Below are 21,913 nucleotides of genomic sequence, written 5' to 3' on the forward strand. Positions count from 1 at the left end.
CAATCAACATTACACCAACACTTGCTGCCCACTCATAATGAGGGAGGAGGCAAGTCGACTACAACTGGGCGAAGGCCTTGTTCAAGGAATCATTATGGTTCACAGCAAGAGTGGCAAGAATGCTACATGGAGAGCAGGGTCAGTCTATGACTCCGCACCATTACCACAACAGCGAAATCCTACACGAAGTAGTGCAGGTGTTTATAAAGACAGAAGAAAATGTTTCATACCTGAATTCAAACACAAGTGATCAGCCCTTCCTTTCAAACAAAGAATCAACGTTTGTTTGGAGGGAAACGTTTTTGCCAGATGTTGCAGATGCCTTAAAAACTTGAAAATGGTGAAGCAAAATTGTTGTATCTTGGTGATGGTGAAGTGTTGTTTTACAAAGATATTTGTGATGCAAATGAAATAGATTGAATTAACAATATGGAAGGAGTCAATGACCAACGAAATGTTTTGTGATCAGAGTCTTGCAGGATGACGGTGTATGCCTAAGGAAATTGTATTGATGTTTACTTGTAGTGATTGATTGTTTACTTATATTGATGTTTAGATTAATGGTTAATATAAACAAAAACAAAAAGATGAGGGAATTGTGGAAGTGTAACTCAGTGTAACTCATTGGTTGGAACTGGTAACGAACCAAGGTACGAGCAGGTGGTCGTAAGAATGTCAGGAATGCATCTCGCCCTGTCGAAGCTGGGAGTCCTGTTGTGTAGCTTTAGCACGACCCCGGGCTAACACACATTCCCAAGCCCGTACTATTGTCTTTCATCGGGATGCAAAGAGGATGAAGCAAATTCCCAGCAGGGAGGAGCGAGTTGGTGCCAGGAAGGCGAGCAGGATGACTGAGTAACATTGCTGCGGAGAAGGGATTACGATTTCAGCGCACAGAGGATTAACTGAAGTTTGCCCATATAAACAGAAGAGACTTTGAGTCAAGGAGCACTCATCCTCAGAAGCCCTGCCCGACGGAATGAACGCGTACCATGAGTACGGCGCTGCGGAGAAGACATCAGCCACGAAAGAGGGACTATGCGGATAGAGTTACCTGGTCCATTGAGTTAAACGGTAGTTATTTGGTATTGGAATGAAGTGAACAACCAGTTAATAAAGTTGTGATCTTTTGTAAACCTGTGACATCATTGGAGTCTTGAGTCTCACAACACTTCCACGATAGTAGTTTCACCAGAAAAGGGTTGCTGGCAGACCTTGTGCATCCTGAAGGAATATTTGGGGTTACAGAGCACAGAAAAAGCTGGGGGAGCTAGGCCGAAGAGGAGTCGGTAGAAGACAGAATGACCACCAACCTGCCTGTGGTGAGCAAGTGAAAGGCCCTCAGAATTAGAAATCAGTTTGATCTGTCATTTCATTGGAATCTGTTTGAGGAGAACCACAGAATCCCCCTCGTAGTACACCCGAAACCCGTGGCTGTAACAATATGTTCCTGGAAAACAAAAGGTTTCTATAGATGCTCTGTCCAGTCCCAGTAGATACACCTCACCAACCTGACTCAGTTCCTGTTTCGGAAGTAGACGTCTTTGTATCAGAAACACTCTCCAATCTCCCAGCAACAACGCAACATTTTCAAGAGATGAGAGGGGCTCAGGAGTCAGATGAGGAATGTGTCATCAATCACTCAGAAACCAGAAACCCCTTGATGTCACTCACCCTCGACACCTCTAGAGAGTGAGAGCTAAGTGACACCTCAGAGAGTGGGAGACTGAGTGAGCAAAAGCTCAAAAAGACCTGAGTGGGTGAGAGTTTGGAGAGGAAATTGAGCGACTGAGACCCGAGAACTCCAGGAACTGTGCAATATTGGAGACCCGATTGAGCGAGAGATTGTACAGCTGAAAAAGCAAGAGCTCAGTCAACTTATCAGGCAAGCTCTTTGAGGCTGATAGGAAAGGTCCCAAAGTGAAAACAAGGAAGACCGGTGCAAGAGACACTTCAGAGAACAGGAGCGAGGGAGAGCTCAAAGTGAGTGAGTTCTCTGTCTCATTACCATCGCTCCTCACATTCTCCGAAACCTAAATGTCACATGAAAACTCTCTCTGTTTGAGCATAAACAAATTGACAAGAGAGATAAGATGAGAATGGTTGTGAAACCAAAATAAATAAATTGAAAATTCCCATTAGCTATAGTTAACACGGAAGCTTGGAAGTACTTTTTCAAAAGTTTATTTTCAGGTTATTTATCACAAAAAATTGTTTTTAACAGCCCTGAGATTCGTCAACATTTTAACACGATATGCATTGAGCATCATGACAATAGATTGGGTCAATATATACAGGGACCGCAAGGCTAACCCCCGCTCAAGCAGGAAAAATGGCCTTAAAATGCATGTTGTTGTGTTGTTGTATCATGACAATATATTGGATTATAATCGATTAAAACAATTTCAATGTACTAAACAGCTGTTCCATAGAAAATATCCAAACATATATATATATATATATACGATATCACCACAAATATTAAGACAGCAGAGCCAAACTTTAAATGGACCTTCCCACCTTATAAGTGCAAACTGTTCCCACAATACAAAGCAGTGTGTGCTTTATGGAATGTTTTGGCCAATGCTGCACTCCCAGGTTTAATGCAGTACTATGGTGAAGGCTCTATGACTTTAATCCCTTTTCTGTGCAGGATTTTCCCTTCAATGGTGCTGGCTCACCTGCTCACCATCCATATTTACCTATACAGCCATCGCACAATGTACAATGCTTAGTGAGCATGCCAACGAAGGGAAGAGATTGGTCGAAAGCGACGACTCACACCATCATCATCATGGTGAGGGCCTTTGCGTCGACTACCACTGTGATGACACAACTTGCTACATTTTCGTATTTGTGCTGCGGCCTCTGCCACACACCGTGCAGCATCTGCCTCATGCACTGCAGCCAAGTCTGCAAAGCTGTCCTCTGTCCCCTCTCCCTCCACCACCGTGAGTCGTGCCTGCCCTTGTTGCGGATTGTGCCCCCTGACACGAGTCATGCCACCCCCCCCCTTCTCCCCGCCGTGAGTCATGCTGCCCCCCACCACGAGTCGTGCCGCTCCTACCATGGGTCAGGCCACTCCCACCACAAGTCCTGTCACCATGAGTTCCATCATTTCGTACAAGTAATTGGCGCACAAGTAGAAAGTGAACAAAAGATTGATAATTAAAAACCGTTTTGAATGCGAATGATAATGAATGAAAAAGAAACACCTTGCAGTTACTGTCCCCAACACTTTTTCTGATGATGTTCAGCTAAAAAAGAAAAAAATCAAAACAAGTTTTTATTTGATAATGGCTCTTTACAATTTGCATTATTGCAATTCAAAAGAAGTTCTGTGATGTCTTGGGACACGTGTTGAAATAGCTCTTCTGTCGGCTGGGTTCCATCGAGATACACTGGGAGCAAAAGACACAAAACTGCATCAGAAAACTTTTTCCCCTATAAAGCATAACCTTTATCGCAACATAGTACATGGTACGATGCCGAACACGTCACGATTGCTTAACGAGACATTAGACATTAAAAATGCTGCACTACCGACCCAACATGAACTTTATAAGATTAAAATATTCAAAGTTATTTTTCACTCAAATTAATCACACAAATTAACCTTAAAATGTATTGTCATCTGAAAACTTTCTCAGATGTTTGTTAAACAAGTCTCTTTATACATGCAAAAATACTTTTCTTTCTTTCTTTCTTCCCTAATAGCAAGAAAGTCCATGTGCTTCATCTACCTGTTCCTCTTTTACCCCCTGTCAGTCTGCAAAGCTGTCCTCTATCATTTTGCTCCTCCAAGCTTCTCCATTAGACTTTTGTATAAAATAATTATACCTCCTAAATTACAATGTCCAAGCTTACCATTTAGTTACATTTTAAAATACCCCATCTACCACACCTATAGAAAGTCTACGCCTCCTTTCAAAATTCTCACCTTTTGTTGCCTCATAGTGTGGAGTTAAAATTTCATTAAACCAGACTTTTTCCACTTTTATTTACACATCGTAACCCAAAACTTCCAAGTGAAAAACAAATTCTACAAATTTCAAAAGATTAATTAAAAATACAAAACTAGATAATCTTGGTTGGATAAGTGTCCACACCCCTCATAATATCAATTGTAAATGAGCTCAGGTGTAACCAAACACCTTAAAAATCACACACCAAGTTAATTGGCCTGCACCTGTGTTAAATTGTAGTGATTCTGATTATTTCAGAAAAAAAAAACCAGCTGTTTCTGTAGGTTTCCTCTGCTGAGTAGTGCATTTCACAGGAAAGACTCAACCATGAGCACCATGGAGCTTTCAAAAGATCTCCGGGATAAAGTTGTGGAAAGGCACAGATCAGGCAATGGGTAGAAAATATTTGAAAGGCATTGAATATCCCTTGGAGTACAGTCAAACCAATCTTTAAGAAGTGGAAAGCATATGGTACCACCAAGACCGTGCCTAGGTCAGGCCATCCCCCAAAACTGGATGACCAAGCAAGGAGGAGACTGATCAGAGAGGCCACCAAGAGGCCAATGGCAACTTTGAAAGAGCTCCAGTCCTTTATGGCAAAGACTGGTCACTGTGTGCATGTGACAACAATATCCCAAGCACTCCACAAGTCTGGCCTGTATGGTAAGGTGGTAGGAAGGAAGCCATTACTCAAAAAAGCCCACCTTTAGTCCCATTTAAGGTATGGGAAAAAAAACCACTCCGGAGATTCTGAAGCCATGTGGCAAAAAGTTTTGTCGTCTGATGAAACCAAGATGGAACTTTTTGGACTAAATGCAAAACATTACGTTTGGCGCAAACCCACCACAGCACATCACACAAAAAACACCACCCCTACTGTGAAGCATGGTGGTGGAGGCATCATGTTGTGGGGATGTCTCTCATCAGCAGGGACTCGGGCACTTGTTAGGATAAAAGGGAAAATACATGGAGCAAAGTACAGGAAATTCCGAGAGGAAAACCTGCTGTCCTCTGCAAGAAAGCTGAAATTGGGAGGGAAGTTCACCTTTCAGCATGATGATGCAAAGCATACAGCCAAAGCTACACTGGAGTGACTAAGGAACAAAAATATAATTGTCCTCGAGTGGCCCAGTCAGAGTTCCGACCTAAATCCAATCAAAAATCTGTGGCATGACTTGAAGATTGCTGTTCCTCAACGCTCCCCACGCAACTTGACTGAGCTTGAACAGTTTTGTACAGACGAATGTGGCAAATATTGCCCAATCAAGGTGTGAAAAGTTGGTAGAGAATTATCCCAACAGACTCACAGCTGTAATTGCTGTTAAAGATGCTTCCACCAAGTATTAACTCAGGGGGGTGGACACTTATCCAATCAGGATATGCCAGTTTTGTATTTTTAATAAATTTTCGGAAATTTCGAGAATTTGTTTTTCACTTGGAAATTGTGGGTTACGATGTGGAAATAAAGGTAGAAAAGTCCAATTTAATGCATTTTAATTCCAGGCTATATGGCAACAAAAAGTGAAAATTTTGAAAAGGGGTGTAGACCTTCTATTGGCACTGTATATAGAGGTATACTGAACATGTATATGTATGATATAGCATGATATCTCAAACAGTTATGGACGGATTTGGACGAATCTTGGTTGGTGAGTTAGGTAGTTGACAAGAACAAGCCGATTCGGTTTTGGTTAAGGTATGTATCCAAGTCCAGTCCATCAGTGGGCTACAAAACCTAAACTGTTCAGCCTGGCAGAGGTATGAGCTCTTCCGAGTGCCGTTTTAATGTTCTTTATGATTCGTTACTAAGTACAATTTCTAGAATCTGCTCAATTCATCTGAGGGTAGGGGTTCATAACCGCCTTCAGAGGCCATTTTTTCCCCACAGAGCAGGGGTTGGCCTTTTTTTGGGCACCGTGGTCCCATTTTTGAAGCAATGTTTTACGACCGGATGCCCTTCCTGCCGCCAATCCTGTTAGTCGCCTCTTGCAACACACAGAGAAATACCAGTGAACTGGTACACAATTTGCCAACCCTGGAAAGATGGCAGGCTGAGTCAACCCCCCTGGTGTTAATTCAGTGATCTACCAGGATTTGAACCCAGGATTTGAACCCAGGATCCCAAGCCGGTACCCTAACCGCTAAGCCAACACCAGGCGATAGGGGTTCATAAAGGCACCCATCCAATCTCCTTTAAACGCACACCTACAAGGTCACACCCGGTTCACCTTTCATATCATATATCCAAAGTAATGTCATAGTGGAGAGGTTACAAACCCATAAAATAAAGCCCCTTTTAAATTTGCATCCCCAACTGTCATTGATTTAATTGGAAATGGATCATTAACATAAAAAGGTGATTTCCTGTTTTAAGTACAATTTTTCTAAAGGACATCCTGAGGATAAACAAAACAGTCTTGATGACACGTCTTTTGGAGTTAATGACTTACCCACATCCACTTGTTGCTCTTGCATCTGTCTCCGATTGAGTTGATACATCGGCCACACGTGGCCATCAAAGAAGCCAGGGGGATCTGGTCGAAAATAAATCCTCGTACTATGGGAAAAGAGGATGCACACAATATGGGACGTTCTATCTGAACTGACAATTGTATCAAAAACATTTGACATCCATGGGATAAGAATACAGCAACAACAGCAACAGGCATTTTAACGCCATTTTCCCTGCTAGAGCGGGGGGGGGGGGGGGGGGGGTTAGCCTTGCGGGCCCCATGACAATCTTCTCCATTTTGCCCTATTTTCTGCATCTCCCCTTGTTAACCCCCTTGCCCGCATTTCTTATTCGACCATCTTTAGCCAAGTCTTTCTCGGTCTTCCCCATCCTTTACTTCCTTCTACATTCATTTCCATCATTCTTCTCAACCAGTCACTTTCATCCTTCCTCAACACATGACCAAACCATCTCAAACTGTTTCTCTTCACAGCATCAATCACAGGCAATATTCCCATCATCTTTTGCAATTCATCATTTGTCTTCCTCTCTCTCAACGATACTCCACACATCCACCGAACCATTCGCATTTCCACCCTTTCCAGCCTTCGTTGCTGCTCTACGTTCATTACCCATGTCTCACTCCCATAAATCATAACACTTCTCACACATGCAGCATACATCTTTCCCTTCAGCTTCAACGACACTCCCCCCCCCCCCCCCCCCCCCCAGTGAGCGATAATGTGTCGATCACGTTTTTGAGACCCCTCGTCTCCCCCACCCCATTGTCTGTGTCTATGCCCCGCCTCCCCCTTTCCCCTGCCTCCAATCTTAAGTCTTTCCCCAATGGACATCTGTCCTTGTGTGTACTTTTCCATTCTGAGCAGCTTGCAGCAATCACCATCCCACAACATGGCATAAATGGGCCCAAAGTTCGCAACATGTTGAGGACATGACCACATATGGACATCTGGCATGCTCAAGGCTAACTGACTGTCCGGGTATGGAATTTGCCTGGCTTTCCCACCAATCAGTGCAGCCCAGCAAATATCATCTGACAGGCAAATGGGTGTGCACTGCGGCTGGTCCGATATGCCTTACAGGACATTATAAATGCATGTACACTGCTGTGTGTTTGGTTGCACATGCTTTGGGGTCCCTGCTGCGCCCTCTTCTTGGCACTTTCCCAGCCTGCTGTTCCTGTGCTTTGTAGTTCATGATGTGCAGAGAACATAGTTGGACCGGCACGCAAATTACCATGAGGCCAAGCCCGCACCTGACAGCATAGCTCCTGAACAGGATCACAGAGGCAGGCACAAGGGATCATGTGGGAACAAATCCACCACCTTCAAATTCCCTGTTTTCTTTTCTGAAAGTCCCTATAGTGTCAATCATGTTTATCCTGTGTAACCCACCCCAACCCTCTCTCTTCCACAGATCTCCTGATATCCCTGTTCCCTACTGTTGTTGTGCTTCCCTCTCTTGTCTCCTGATTCCTTTCCTATATGTTCTGTGTGTTAGTTCATATATAAGCCTCGACATAATGTACAAAAAACTAGAAGATAGGGCACAATGTAGAATCGTACTAACATAATCATAAGACTTTAAACAAACAAACAAAAATAAATACCTATTCTGGGGTGGCAACCCCCTCCTACCCGCAACCCCGTATACCTACTCAGACCCAAATTTTTCTAATGCCGTGAACAAATATTGGTACAGCACGGGTGATGAAGGTAGTGGTGAAGTTTCATCGAACTTGCGTGTGTAGTTTCTGAGAAGAAAGCAAATACCTATTTTGGGTGGCAACCCTCCCGTAGATGCCCAAAGGGGCATTTTTTTTTAACGCCATGAACAAACATTGGTACATCACGGTACATCATGGGTGGTGATAGTTGTGGTAAAGTTTCATCGGAATTGTATGTGTAGTTTCAGAGAAGAAAGCAAATACCTATTTTGGGGGGGTCAAACCTGGACCCACTTTGACCCCCCCCCCCCTCCCTCCCCTTGGACCCTCTTAGACTTCTATTTTCTTAGTGCTGTGAACAAACTTCAGTACATCACGGGTTATGAAGGTCATGGTCAAGTTTCAACGAAAAAAAATTCACCATCACCTTCTTCTTCTCTTGCACACTTCATGAGGTACTTCAATGAAGTATCGTCGGTCAAACACTCCGATCAGCGGGCTGGAAACAAGGGAAAATGCAGTTTGTTTCAACTTATCGACTCTGCAAAACTATGTCACTCTCCCTGAAAGTTGCTAAGCACGTTTACAATCTTATGCAATTAGGCTAGTTGGAATCTCCCACAAAGAAGCAGAAATACACGGCTCCGCTGTTCTCTAATCGTAGACAGGTTGGTGGCCTTTCTCACACTTCTCAGCTCTGGCTCCCTCCACTCTTTCATCCCTCTATCCATCCCCAGTTCCTCCAAGTCACATGTATTCTTCCATTCATTCCATCCTTGTGAAACACCCAAAATCTAGACTCACTGACACACCTTTGTTCGTCTCAAGTAGCTGTGCACCATTATGTCCGGTAATCATCCTTCCCCACAATTACCTTTTTTATACTCATCAACCCTCCCATCGAGTTGCAGGTTGCAACATTTCCTTCCTTTCTCACCTCTCTCTTCAATGAGGCTAGATCCTCATTCCCCCTCAATCTCTCAGATTCTTTCTCTTCAAGATCCTGAACAACCCTACCTCCCCCCCCCACGGCACCCTAGAACACGAGCTGCCTACAAGAGCGTTATCAAAAGGTCTGCATATATTCTCAACAATCAATGTGTTACTACTTATAAATGGAGCCATGCAGAAGGAAAACATGGCAAACTAGAACGGCACTAGGTAGAGCACATACCTCCGCCAGGCAGAACAGTTTACGTTTTGTATCCCACTAATAGGCTGGATCTGCATCCAGACCTGAACCTGTACCTGACCCAAAATCGAATCGGCCTGTTCTTGTCACCTATGCAACTCATCTACCTAGTTTTGTCATAATCCGTCCATAACTTTTTGAAATAGCATGCTATATATCTTGGCCCCTTCTCTTCATGGTGAAGAATCACTTGATTCTCGGATCCGCATCTTCACCAAAATTGAATCAATTTGTCCGTCTCACACACCCGACTTGTTCACCACGTTTCGTCTGACTCCATAAATAACGTTTTGAGATAGCCTGCTCACAGACAGGTAGACAGACAAACAGGTGTGAAAACAATCTTCATCCACCTTCGGAGGCGGAGGTAATGAGATTATTACCTTCAGCAGAAAGTCACAAACAACAAGGTCATCATTTTATTTAGTTGACCCGAAGGAGGTGTTAATGTACTGTTTTAAAATGGTGCACCCAGTACACGCAGTCCTCGCTTAATGTTGTAGTTACGTTCTTGAAAAGTGCGACTTTAACCGAAACGACTTTAAGTGAATCCAGCTTCCCCATAAGAATTAATGTAAATAGGGGGGGTTAGGTTCCCGATACTTTTTGTTTTTTCACCAGACACAAGGCATTTGAAGTTTTCAGAAGTTTATTATAATAAGTTAACAATGTACTGTACCCACCGATGATGATAATGAAGCTTGTTTGAGGAGGTGGAGTCACTGAGATGATGAAGATGCAGAATCGTCCACCTCTCCCTCGGATTATTCCTTCAGATCTTTTTCTTGGGAATATTATACATTATTATCGCCTTAATACATCGAGTTTTTTTTCAAGCTAATGCTTTTTCTGCATTTCTTAGCACTACACTCACTTGCTGCATGCTTTGGACCCATCACACGAGTTATTTAGCATAATAGAGTTTGTAGATGCCAACTTCACAACGTAAGAACGCCGTGCAGCAAAGTACAGTAGCTACTGTTCCCGACACTTTATGATGCGTGGCAAACTAAGTTCCCCATCACTTTACGATGCGTGGCAAAGTAAGTTCCCCGTCACTTTACGATGCAATACTGTAATATGTATGGGTAGACGCCGTTATAACGAATAATAGCACGATGTTAAACGAAAACGTGCTCTAATTAATCTACGACTTAATAACGAAACGACTTAATGCGGTACGACGTTAAGCGGGGGTTGCCTGTATACTATATACTGGATTCACTTTGTAATCTGTGAGATAAACCTCAAGATAGATAATGTTCGCTCGGGTCTTCATATCGATACAAGCCACAAGAAACCTCTAAAGCTGTACAAGTCACAAGAAGCAAAACAACACAAGTTAATCCAAACTTTCCATCTTGTTCACCCATTGTCTTCTCCTACCCCTCATTCTTCCCCACATCTCTTATTTCTCCAAGTCTCCCTCTATTTTGTCCCTCAACCCTGATGCTAGTTCCCGCCGCCGCCCCCCTTCCCTCTCTCTGCTGTTCTTTTTGTTATGTTGTGTCCTCTGATACATTCTGTGTTTTAGCCCCTCCACGAGCCTCCACACTATACAAAAACTTGCATTTGGACACAAAGGAATGTTTTTGTTTTCTTGATAAACTTTCGCTGCCACTGTCAGTTACAGAAAAAAACAAAAAAAAAAGGAATTGCTTCTTCCAGATCATCTCAAAAAATTCAAAATTGTAGAACATTGATAAATTTACAATAGAGGTGCTTTTCTTCTTTTTCTTCTTCCTCTTCTTCATCTCCTCTTCCGTTAATAAGGGGTGAGGTCAGTAGTGTATATATGTTGCTTCTGGGACACTCTCATTTTTCCCATTGACTTACATGTTAATTTTTCCCCTCCCTCATTGCCCCTAAACACCTCTATTTCTCTCACCCTGTTCTTTACGAACCTTCTAACCTTTTGACATGTTATCCTTATTCATTAGACCACTTAAACAATGGTCCTTCTGTGTGAACCTGTGATCCTTCTGACCTTATGGACCTTTTAACCTTTTACTCTTAATATCATCTGGTGAATCATCTTTGGCCCACTCAAACAACGACCCTACAAATATTTGTTTATGCGTGGGAAATAATTTAATTCTCTTGCCACTCTCTTCACCATCTAATATATTAACAAAAAAGATGTTTGAGTTTGGTTCTTTATTAAGATATTTTAACTGAGCTAAGATAAAATGGTAAACCTCCCTCAATGTTCTTGTTTGAGCGCCTCCAGTGCCACACACTTTTTGGTAGGCTCTGCCCACTTTTTGTTAAGCTCCGTCCACTTTTTGGTAAGCCACGCCCACGTTTGTTAAGCCACGCCCACCTTTTTACTAAACCCGCCCACTTTTTGTTAAGTCACGCCCATTTTTTTCTAAGCACCGCCCACTTTTGCTAAGCTCCGCCCACTTCTGCTAAACCCCACCCACTTTGTTAAGTCCCACCCACTTTATAAACTCTTCAGCATTGTATCATTTCCAGGTAATACATTACATCATTTTCAGGGAATTTCCATCACATCATTTCCAGTTAAGACACGCCCAGGGAATTTCCACAGGAAATGACACACCCAGTCCTTATAAAAGGCACCGACCACACAGGCTTTTTCAAACACGCTTTCTGCTTCACTTGAGAATGGACTACTATGCCGAAATGGAATGGGATAACTTTGCTATTCCTTGGAGTCCTACTACCTGTGTAGAACTCAACCTTCAGATTGATGAACTGGACTCGAACCTCTTATCAATGGAGGTAAGTTTGTTTATTTATTTATTTATTTATTTAATTAGTTATTTATTTAATTATTTATTTTAATTTTTTTTTTTTAGATGAGACTCGTGTAAGAGTTAACAAAGTTTATTTTAATATTCATAGAGCTTGATTTATACAAATAAAAAATATTGTATTAAATTAATACATTGTTATTTTCTTTCACAGGAAATTGTATCTGAGATACGAAATGAAAATTCTGCTTTTAACACAACTTGGGATGAAGTTATTTTTTTGTTTGAAGACATTTTGAACAACCAAGACCCCCAGAACGAGTTCTACCTTGATGACCCAGCCAAAGAGTTATACCTTGGAGATCCACAAAATCCTGAAAAAGAGTTTTACCATGATGATACTGTTGCGGATATGGGATTTGGCCTCCATGTCCGCTTGTAAATATTCCCCTATTTCCCCAATACTCCCCAACTATCCCCAATCCCCCATTCCCTAGTCCCATTGTCTGTAAACAACACTCTGTAGAACCGACCTTCCCCTTTTTCCCCCATTAAATGTCGTGCCCAGGTCCACCGCATCTCACGTAGACAACTTTCGGACATCTTGCTAGTTATTCTTAGTCTATGTCAGTTAAGGACTCGTTTCCATTAATTCTGACTCTTCGTTGCACCAGAATGTGATTATATGGCACCAGTAGTGAGTTTAGGACCTTCCCATACCTCCTCCCATCTTCTTCCCCAAACAACAACTACAACAACAACTACAACAACAACTACAACAACTACAACAACGGCGCGCGCAGGGAGTGTGCGTCCTCACTCCGGCTCGGTTAGCCGCCATTACCCATGTGCGCCGACGGGGTTACCACGAAGGGGCTGCCTGTCGGCCCCTCGTCAAGGGCGGACCCGGTAACCCCCCGCACCCAATGAGAAGCAACGGGCCGATTCCATCTGGGGCGGAGCTAACGAGCCGAGGGCGTGTCACTCCCCTCCGGAGATACGCAGCGACTTACCGGATGTGAAGTCAGATGCGCCTGAACTACGGAGAGCAAAGGACGCCACCCCCAGCGCGACGATACCTCCCCGCATCTTTGGACCGGACCGGGTCGATTCTGTCCTTGAGCCAAGAGTGCACCTTGAGCCATCGACTGCCCGCTTTCCTTGCCATCAATCCCCGTGTGAGTCAGTTTTGTCCTGTTTATCTGTGGTCTGTCGGGAATAAGATAAGTGTGTCTAAGTGCCTATCTTTCTATGCTGTCCCTCTCATTCCTGTAATCTAACCTTCCGCCATATTATAACCTCCTCCGGAGGTCTTGAGAACCGTATCCCTGGTGTCGTGTCATTTTAATCCCAGCCGTTGTGTCCTTTTCCTTCATTGATCTAGCGTAGCGCGACTCGGCCAACGTTCGAGTATAATCGGGTAAACTGTGCAGACGCGGTCATACCAAACCGCTCGGTAAACCAACATCCACAACCGCGTCTGTAACAATTGGTGTCAGGAGTGTCGGATTCGGACCTGGGACTAAATTTATTAGGCCCAAATTTTGGAACACCAATTGTACCACTAGGGTAACAATTGGTGTTGGGAGGTAGAATTCGATCCGGAGCGCGTTTTACGCGCTCGAAATTATAACGGCGAAATTTGATTGTGTTTTACGAAAATAAAAACCCGAATTTTGAAAGTCGCGCTATGGCGGATCAAGACAGCTGGGGTCCGGTAGAGGAGAGTGAGGCAGGGTCGGTCCAGGACCAAATTGAGGGACGTGAGGAGAGCGAAGCAGCGAGGGTAGCAGACGCACAAAATGGCTCCTCGCTGGTCACGGCGACCGCGCCCGCGACCGTGGCAGCGCCCCTGGTGGATTCGAACCTTTTCCTCCTGCAAATGAGGGCCCTTATGGAACAAATGGGTGAGCGATTGGAGGGCCAAATGGGGGTAATGAGGGACGAAGCGAGGGCTCAGAGTGAGCAATTGGGGGTAATGAGGGACGAAGCGAGGGGTACCGGTGAGGGATTAGACAAGAAATTAGAGGGGTTAGACAATGGGATAGAAGGGGTGAAACGTGGGTTAGGAAGTAGAATAGAGGGATTAGACAATAGATTAGGGGAAATACAGGAGGGGTTAATGGGGGTAGAAAACAGAATGGCTGCCCAGGAGAATCAGATAGAGGGAATGCAAAAGGGGTTAGAGGGGTTAGAAAACAGGATGGAAGGCAAATTGAGGGACATGAGGGACCAAGCGGAAAGGGAAGTTAAACAAATGGGGCAGCAGATAGAGGGGGTCAGAATGGGGGTAGAAACCAAACTGGATGCTCACAGGGAGGAAATGGAGCAGATGAGGGTGGCAGCTGGGCAGGAGATGCAAGTGATGGGAGAGGAGATCAGAAGAGGAGTGAGTGAGGAGGTCGGAGGAGTGCGCGAGGAGGTGAGGCACTGTAAGGAGCACATGGAGAAGGAGGTGAGAAAGGGGACTGTAAAGTTACAAGGGGGCATAGAGGACCTTACGCAGGAGGTGGAGCAGCTGACGGTGGGACAGACGGAGTTAGTGGAGCAGGTTCAAAGGAACACTGCGGTATTAGGAGATTTAAAAGCGACACAGAAAGAACTAAAAGATGACTTGGTAGCGACGAAGAGGGAATGTCAGATGGTACGTGAGGGACTGAGAACGAGGCTGGACGAGGTGATAGAGGTAATGGAGACGAAGGACCGGCAGGTGAGGACGCACATGGAAACGGTCAAGGTAGCCTTGGAGGACGAGCTTGAGGAGACGTACCGGGGAATAAAAGAGGTGAAGCAGAAATTAGAAGAAGTGGAAGAAGGGGTGAGCGAAATTAAGAAGCGACGGAGAGGGGATAAGAAAGAGATAAAAGAGGAGATAAAAGAATTGGTCCAAAGTCTGTGTTCGGATCGTAATGATGTGCTCATTAACCGGATGAGGGATTCGCAGGTGATGGAGGAGAAGCGAAGAGAAAGAGGACCCGGTGTAAGTGGTGACCAATATGGTCGTGCGTATGATGCGCCAGGGGATTTAAGAAGCTTGGGGGTTGAGATGGACCCGGGTGTTCGTGAGAGGCCGTTGGTGAAGTGTGCGACAGGTCTGGTGTGCGAAAAAGGAGGTGTGCGAGAAAGTCCGACTCTGGGGTGTGTGAGGAAAAAGTGCGTGCCAAGGAGTGAGGGTGCTGGCGAGAGTGAGTCGGTCGTAGCACGTGTGCGAGGGAGCACATGGAAGCGTGGTGTGGTAAGTGTTACAGAGGGTGTGACGGGAGAGTGTGCGCAAGAGTGTGCGCGAGAAAGGTGTGTGACGGACGGGTGCATGGGGAAAGAGTGCGCTGTCAAAGGCAAGGAAGAATGCACACCTGTGGTGAGTGTTACAGAGGGTGTAACGGGAGAGTGTGCGCGAGAAAGGTGTGTGACGGACAGGTGCATGAGGAAAGAGTGCGCTGTCAAGAGTAAGGGTGAGTGCGCTGTCAAGAATGGAGGTGAGAGTAGTGAGAGTGACAAGGAGAGTGAGTTGGTTGTGACAGGTGAGCGAGGATGTACACCCGGGATGGAAGGATGCACACCTGGAATGGTAGAGCGTGAGTGGGAATGCACGCTGGAGTTGGTGGTGAGGCACGTGGTTGGGTGTGCGAAGGAGAGCACACCTGTGATTGTCACAGAGGAGGTGACCGAGGAGGGGGTGCGAAGAGGTGTGTTGGTGAGGTGTGCGACCAACGAATGTGTGCCAAAGTGTTCGGTGGTCAGGTGTGTAACCAAGGCTGTGAGTGGAATGAGGGTACCTGGGTGTGTAAGGAAAGGTACGAGGAGCATGGGAACGGCTGGATGTGTGAGCAAGGAACGGGCTGCGGGGTGTAAGCATGCAGGTGAAGCATCGACGTTAAACGGAGCAGCGGTTAGGTCGACTTTTAGCCGAATCGGGCCCTCGGTGCGTGCTGGGCCTCGCTTTGAACGGCCGCGTCCGTGCTCCACTAGGCGGAGCGGGCAGCCCGATAGAAAGGGTCGTCATGGCGACCACTTTTTGTTGAGGCAGTCCGGCAGGTCGAGATCGGGACATTGGATGGCTCCACGCCGAGATGGTGCGTGGGATCTCGGCCCGGGTAAGCCCCCGTCCCTGCACCGAGTGCGAGACGTATCCAGCCGCTGGCACCAAACAACCCGCATTCATGGCTTGGTTGTACGAAGCCGGGCTTTGGACAGGAATTGGCGCACCGAGAGGCATTAGTGAGTAGACTGGGTGATGAGGTTAGTGTTTTGGACCCAAAATTAGAGAAAAACAAAATTTGATGATTGGCAAGGGATTGGCAGTAGTGATTGGCAGATGATGGGTAGTGATTGGCAAATTTTTAATTTGTTGAAATTTGATGTGCAAAATTGGTAGTGAGCGATGGGCCCGGTGGGTAAGGGTGGCATCCTTGCCACCCTTCCCATATAGTGGGGGCAAAGGAGCAATAGATTATGGGGTGTATGGCAGTGAAAACTAGCCCGGGTGGGTTAGGTTATATTGGTAGGGATCTAGCGAAGATGACATTAGGTGACGTTAAGGTTAGTTAGTGACTGATACCTGTAGTGGGGACGCAGGTAGATTAGTATGGATGATAATGACGAGGGAGCGCAATAGTTTAAAGGGACGACTGGGAAGCGCAAGTTTCAGAAGGGAGTAGTTAGCTGAGATGATGCCGTGTGTGTGAGAATTGCACAGGTGTGCAACTGGACAGGTGTGTGGAGCAGTGTATGAGTAGTGAGTGTGTTGATCAGCGCGAATGCGCTTGGGGAGAGAAGGGTGCAGGTGGCACCAGGTGTGAGAGCACAGGTGTGCAAGTACAGGTGTGTGGAGGGAGTTGGAGTAAGTGGTACGGAGTGGTGTGCATGGTGCGAAGGTGTGAATGGGGGAAGAGTGGACCCCCATCACGGATACCCGGGGCGGGTAGTGTAAGTGTTAGGTAGAGGGTATAGGTAAATTGTGGTTGGATATTGGCATTTGTGGTGCGGATGCAGAATGGTGTTGTGGATGGGTGCATTAGTGTTGTGGAAATGGCTGGGCGTGTAGCCTGTTAGTGTGTGTAGTTGGTTGGGCACTCCACCACTGTGAGGATGTCGGCCAGGTGAGGCCGCAGGTGGGCTCTGGGAGCCGGTAGAGTTGTGGATGGGGCCCGAGGATCCGGAGGACGGACCCGGGTAGCCCAGTGCCAGAGAGGGCACCGAGTGGGGAGAGCGCCAGAGGGCCTTCCCCAGGTAGTTAGGTTAGGGTAAGGAGCAGGTAAGCTCGGAGGCAACTGCAGTGGTGGAGGTGTGCAGGTGGGTAGACCCGCTGGGAGAGGTACACGCCGCGGCCCAGAAATTGTGCGAGGGCACCGAGAGATGAATCGGGGGAGTGAGACCCCAAATTGAAAAGCACCACAGTTTGGCCAATGGGAATTGGTTTTTTAGAACCCATAGTGTAAGAGGGCCAATGGTTTGGCCGGAGAAAGACCCCGGGTAGTGTAAAGTTGTTAAAGTCATTTAGGAAATAGTTAGGATTGAAGAACCTGTCGCACCATACGCAGCCACTTACCTGTGGTGATGATGACTCCACACCTGTGTTTTCTTTGTTCTGTTGCAGGAAATGAGAATTGCTGTGAGGATTTGTGAGACGCATCACGACGTGGATGAGACATTGGGGTGATTCCATCTCTCCCTCCTTAGGAGGGACTGATGATGAATTGGTAATGGCAAATTATGATGTTGAGTTGGAGATGGCAAATTTTGATGAGAGTTGGAAATAGCAAATTTGATTGGTTAGGAGGGAGAGAAGACGAATTTGGTTTATGGGAGGAACGGGGAAGACAGTAGGGACGTTTGTTGATTAGTAAAATAGATGTTTATGGGTAGTGTTGTGTTTTGTGGATACAGTAAGGGGTAAGGGAGGGGCCATGTAGGTTACCTGGTGGGGGGGGGGGGGAGCGTACGGTAGGAACGTACCTGTCTCACCTGGTTCCCATGTGCCCCTAGTGTGCATTACCTTGTGTTGCGTGCACTTTTGCGCCCTTACCACCTTACTCACTTGTCTGCTTCTTTTGTCTCCCACCTCCGAGGATCTGGCTTTGGGGCAGAGAGAGAGAGGAGAGAGAGGTGCTGGCTTCGCAGTTGTGGGCCTGCACTTTCGCTGCTTGCTGCCTGGATCGATACACCATATGGACCGCAATGTTTGTGGCCACCCACCATGGACCGCAGTTCTTATGCGGCCAAGCACCACCCGTGGATGGACCTATGGGTCAACGTGGCACCTATGCCATACAGGTGAACCACTTATAGTTGGCCCCCTGATGGCCACAATAAAGAAATGGACGCGGTTGGCGCCTTTCTTTCTTTTTTGAAAGAGGCAAGAAGGCCAAGTGCACCACACGAAGAGCAAGAGACACCTGCAGGGTTAGGGGTTGTTGTTTTTATTTTAATGAACAATGGTGACTGCACCGATTGGTGCTTGGGGTGGTGCTTTTGGTGCTTGGAAGGGGTGCTCTGCACATTATTAAAGGCCGTAAGGCCACAGAGCACTCGTGGGTTGGTGTATCGATGCTGGCATGCGTGCTCTCTCTATGCATAACATCTGCATGTGTTCCTCCAAAAACAGGTCCTGGATCGTAGTGTAAATATCAGTGTAGTCTTGTGTAAATAATGCTCCCTACCGGCTGTATGTTTAGTTTGCGAATTCTTTCCGCGATTCGGTTATCCTGTGGGTGTGTTTCTGTGAGGAGAAGGGTGCAACGTCGCAGGGGGACATATTTACTCATTTGTGAATATCTGTAAAACTGTCGCACTCAGGGTAGAGTTAATAGTAGAGGGAACTACATCTGAGTGCCACACTAAAATAGGTAAACATTTATCGGGTCGGGACGCCCCGAGGGTAGAGAAGGGTGCAATGTTGCGGATATGGGATTTGGCCTCCATGTCCGCTTGTAAATATTCCCCTATTTCCCCAATACTCCCCAACTATCCCCAATCCCCCATTCCCTAGTCCCATTGTCTGTAAACAACACTCTGTAGAACCGACCTTCCCCTTTTTCCCCCATTAAATGTCGTGCCCAGGTCCACCGCATCTCACGTAGACAACTTTCGGACATCTTGCTAGTTATTCTTAGTCTATGTCAGTTAAGGACTCGTTTCCATTAATTCTGACTCTTCGTTGCACCAGAATGTGATTATATGGCACCAGTAGTGAGTTTAGGACCTTCCCATACCTCCTCCCATCTTCTTCCCCAAACAACAACTACAACAACAACTACAACAACTACAACAACTACAACAACGGCACGCGCGGGGAGTGTGCGTCCTCACTCCGGCTCGGTTAGCCGCCATTGCCCATGTGCGCCGACGGGGTTACCACGAAGGGGCTGCCTGTCGGCCCCTCGTCAAGGGCGGAGCCGGTAACCCCCCGCACCCAATGAGAAGCAACGGGCCGATTCCATCTGGGGCGGAGCTAATGAGCCGAGGGCGTGTCACTCCCCGCCGGAGATACGCAGCGACTTACCGGATGTGAAGTCAGATGCGCCTGAACTACGGAGAGCAAAGGACGCCACCCCCAGCGCGACGATACCTCCCCGCATCTTTGGACCGGACCGGGTCGATTCTGTCCTTGAGCCAAGAGTGCACCTTGAGCCATCGACTGCCCGCTTTCCTTGCCATCAATCCCCGTGTGAGTCAGTTTTGTCCTGTTTATCTGTGGTCTGTCGGGAATAAGATAAGTGTGTCTAAGTGCCTATCTTTCTATGCTGTCCCTCTCATTCCTGTAATCTAACCTTCCGCCATATTATAACCTCCTCCGGAGGTCTTGAGAACCGTATCCCTGGTGTCGTGTCATTTTAATCCCAGCCGTTGTGTCCTTTTCCTTCATTGATCTAGCGTAGCGCGACTCGGCAAACGTTCGAGTATAATCGGGTAAACGTGCAGACGCGGTCATACCAAACCGCTCGGTAAACCAACATCCACAACCGCGTCTGTAACAATACTTGTTGTGAGTTATCAAAACAAAACCCACTGAACAAGTTCTACCTTGATGAGCCAGAATACAAGTCATACATTGGAGACCCACAAATTTCTGAAAATTGGGAAAGGGGAGTTCTCCCTGATGGTCCGCAGTTATACTATGTGAGACACATCATAGAAACCCTAAAAAAATGTGAAATGGGAATTCTCCCTGATGGTCCGCAGTTATACTATGTGAGACACATCATAGAAACCCTAAAAAATTGGGCAAGGAGAGTTCTCCCTGATGGTCCGCAGTTATACTATGTGAGACACATCATAGAAACCCTAAAAAATTGGGCAAGGAGAGTTCTCCCTGATGGTCCGCAGTTATACTATGTGAGACACATCATAGAAACCCTAAAAAATTGGGCAAGGAGAGTTCTCCCTGATGGTCCGCAGTTATACTATGTGAGACACATCATAGAAACCCTAAAAAATTGGGAAAGGGAAGTTTTCCCTGATGGTCCGCAGTTATACTATGTGAGACTTATCACGGAAACCCCCAATATTTCTGAAAATTGTGGTTCTACCTTGGGGACTTGGAAAGATGGTTATATTTTTGGAGACTCGGAATGGGGGTTTTGTTTTGATGACTCGGATTGTGATACCTATCTTGGAGGCTCAACAGGAATGTGGTTATACTTTGGGAACTTGGAAAGTTGGTTTTATTTTGGAGACTCTACCTGTGGGGTTCCTCTTGGAGACTCTTTGGATTCTAAAGCAATGAACAATGTTCATTATTTAATGACGCTTGATTTAAGCAATATCAAGAAAGTTCGAGGAAGAAAATGCTGGAAAATTCTTTCTTCCCATTTCTACTTCTTCAAACTTGAAAGCCTTGAAAGACAGAATTGGTAGAAGAGGAAAAAAAAGAAATACGTATTTTAAAAAAGAAGAAAAGAAAGATTATGTTAGGGTTTGGGTGGGATTTTGAATGTGAGGGTTAGGGATGGGGTTGGGTTAGGGATGGGGTTGGGTTAGGGTTGGGATTTTGAATGTGAGGGTTAGGGTTGGGGTTGGGTTAGGGATGGGATTGGGTTAGGGTTGGGATTTTGAATGTGAGGGTTAGGGATGGGTTGGGTTAGGGATGGGGTTGGGTTAGGGTTGGGTTAGGGATGGGGTTGGGTTAGGGTGGGATTTTGAATGTGAGGGTTAGGGATGGGGTTGGGTTAGGGATGGGGTTGGGTTAGGGTTGGGATTTTGAATGTGAGGGTTAGGGTTGGGTTGGGTTAGGGATGGGGTTGGGTTAGGGTTGGGTTAGGGATGGGGTTGGGTTAGGGATGGGATTGGGTATGGGATTGGGTTAGGGATGGGGTTGGGTTAGGGATGGGGTTGGGTTAGGGATGGGGTTGGGTTAGGGATGGGTTTGGGTTAGGGATGGGTTTGGGTTAGGGATGGGTTTGGGTTAGGGATGGGGTTGGGTTAGGGATGGGGTTGGGTTAGGGTTTGTATATTATTATGACTCACTCACACATACACACACACACACAAAAGTTAAGCCCCAACTGAAACGTTGTGGGATTCTGTGTTTGGGGTTCACAGATTTAAAAACGTATCCCCATTATACACACACAAAAGTTAAGCCCCAACTAAAAAGTTGTGGGATTCTGTGTTTGGGGTTCACAGATTTAAAAACGTATCCCCATTATACACACACAAAAGTTAAGCCCCAACTAAAAAGTTGTGGGATTCTGTGTTTGGGGTTCACAGATTTAAAAACGTATCCCCATTACATTTTATTTATTTATTTATTATTTTCAAGGGTATTATCTGCTTACTTGTGTTTTTGTAATTCTTGCGAGTAAAATGAACCCAAGATTTCTTCTCCATTTAAATCATATAATTTGTAGGTCCAAGGGTTTGTAGCCATTACATCAACGATTTTAAATAATTCATTAG

The 21,913-nt window shown here is 45.9% G+C and overlaps 1 protein-coding gene across 2 annotated transcripts in view; it reads right to left on the reverse strand.

The window, feature by feature from the left end:
* Positions 1-2,168: 2,168 nt before the first annotated feature.
* The window catches only part of LOC137425997 (nicotinamide riboside kinase 2), a 52,167-nt gene continuing 32,422 nt past the window's right edge, over positions 2,169-21,913 (reverse strand). For both annotated transcript variants that reach the window (XM_078776803.1, XM_068114719.2), the window contains exons 5-7: positions 8,532-8,603; positions 6,416-6,522; positions 2,169-3,401 (exon numbers count right to left, since the gene is read on the reverse strand). In XM_078776803.1, the coding sequence (XP_078632929.1) occupies positions 3,274-3,401; positions 6,416-6,522; positions 8,532-8,603 (307 nt within the window). In that variant the 3' untranslated portion in view covers positions 2,169-3,273. The remainder of the gene's footprint in view (positions 3,402-6,415; positions 6,523-8,531; positions 8,604-21,913) is intronic.

The sequence above is a fragment of the Myxine glutinosa genome, chromosome 4, assembly GCF_964187855.1.
Source record: "Myxine glutinosa chromosome 4, kmMyxGlut1.1, whole genome shotgun sequence".
Taxonomy (NCBI): Eukaryota; Metazoa; Chordata; class Myxini; order Myxiniformes; family Myxinidae; genus Myxine; species Myxine glutinosa.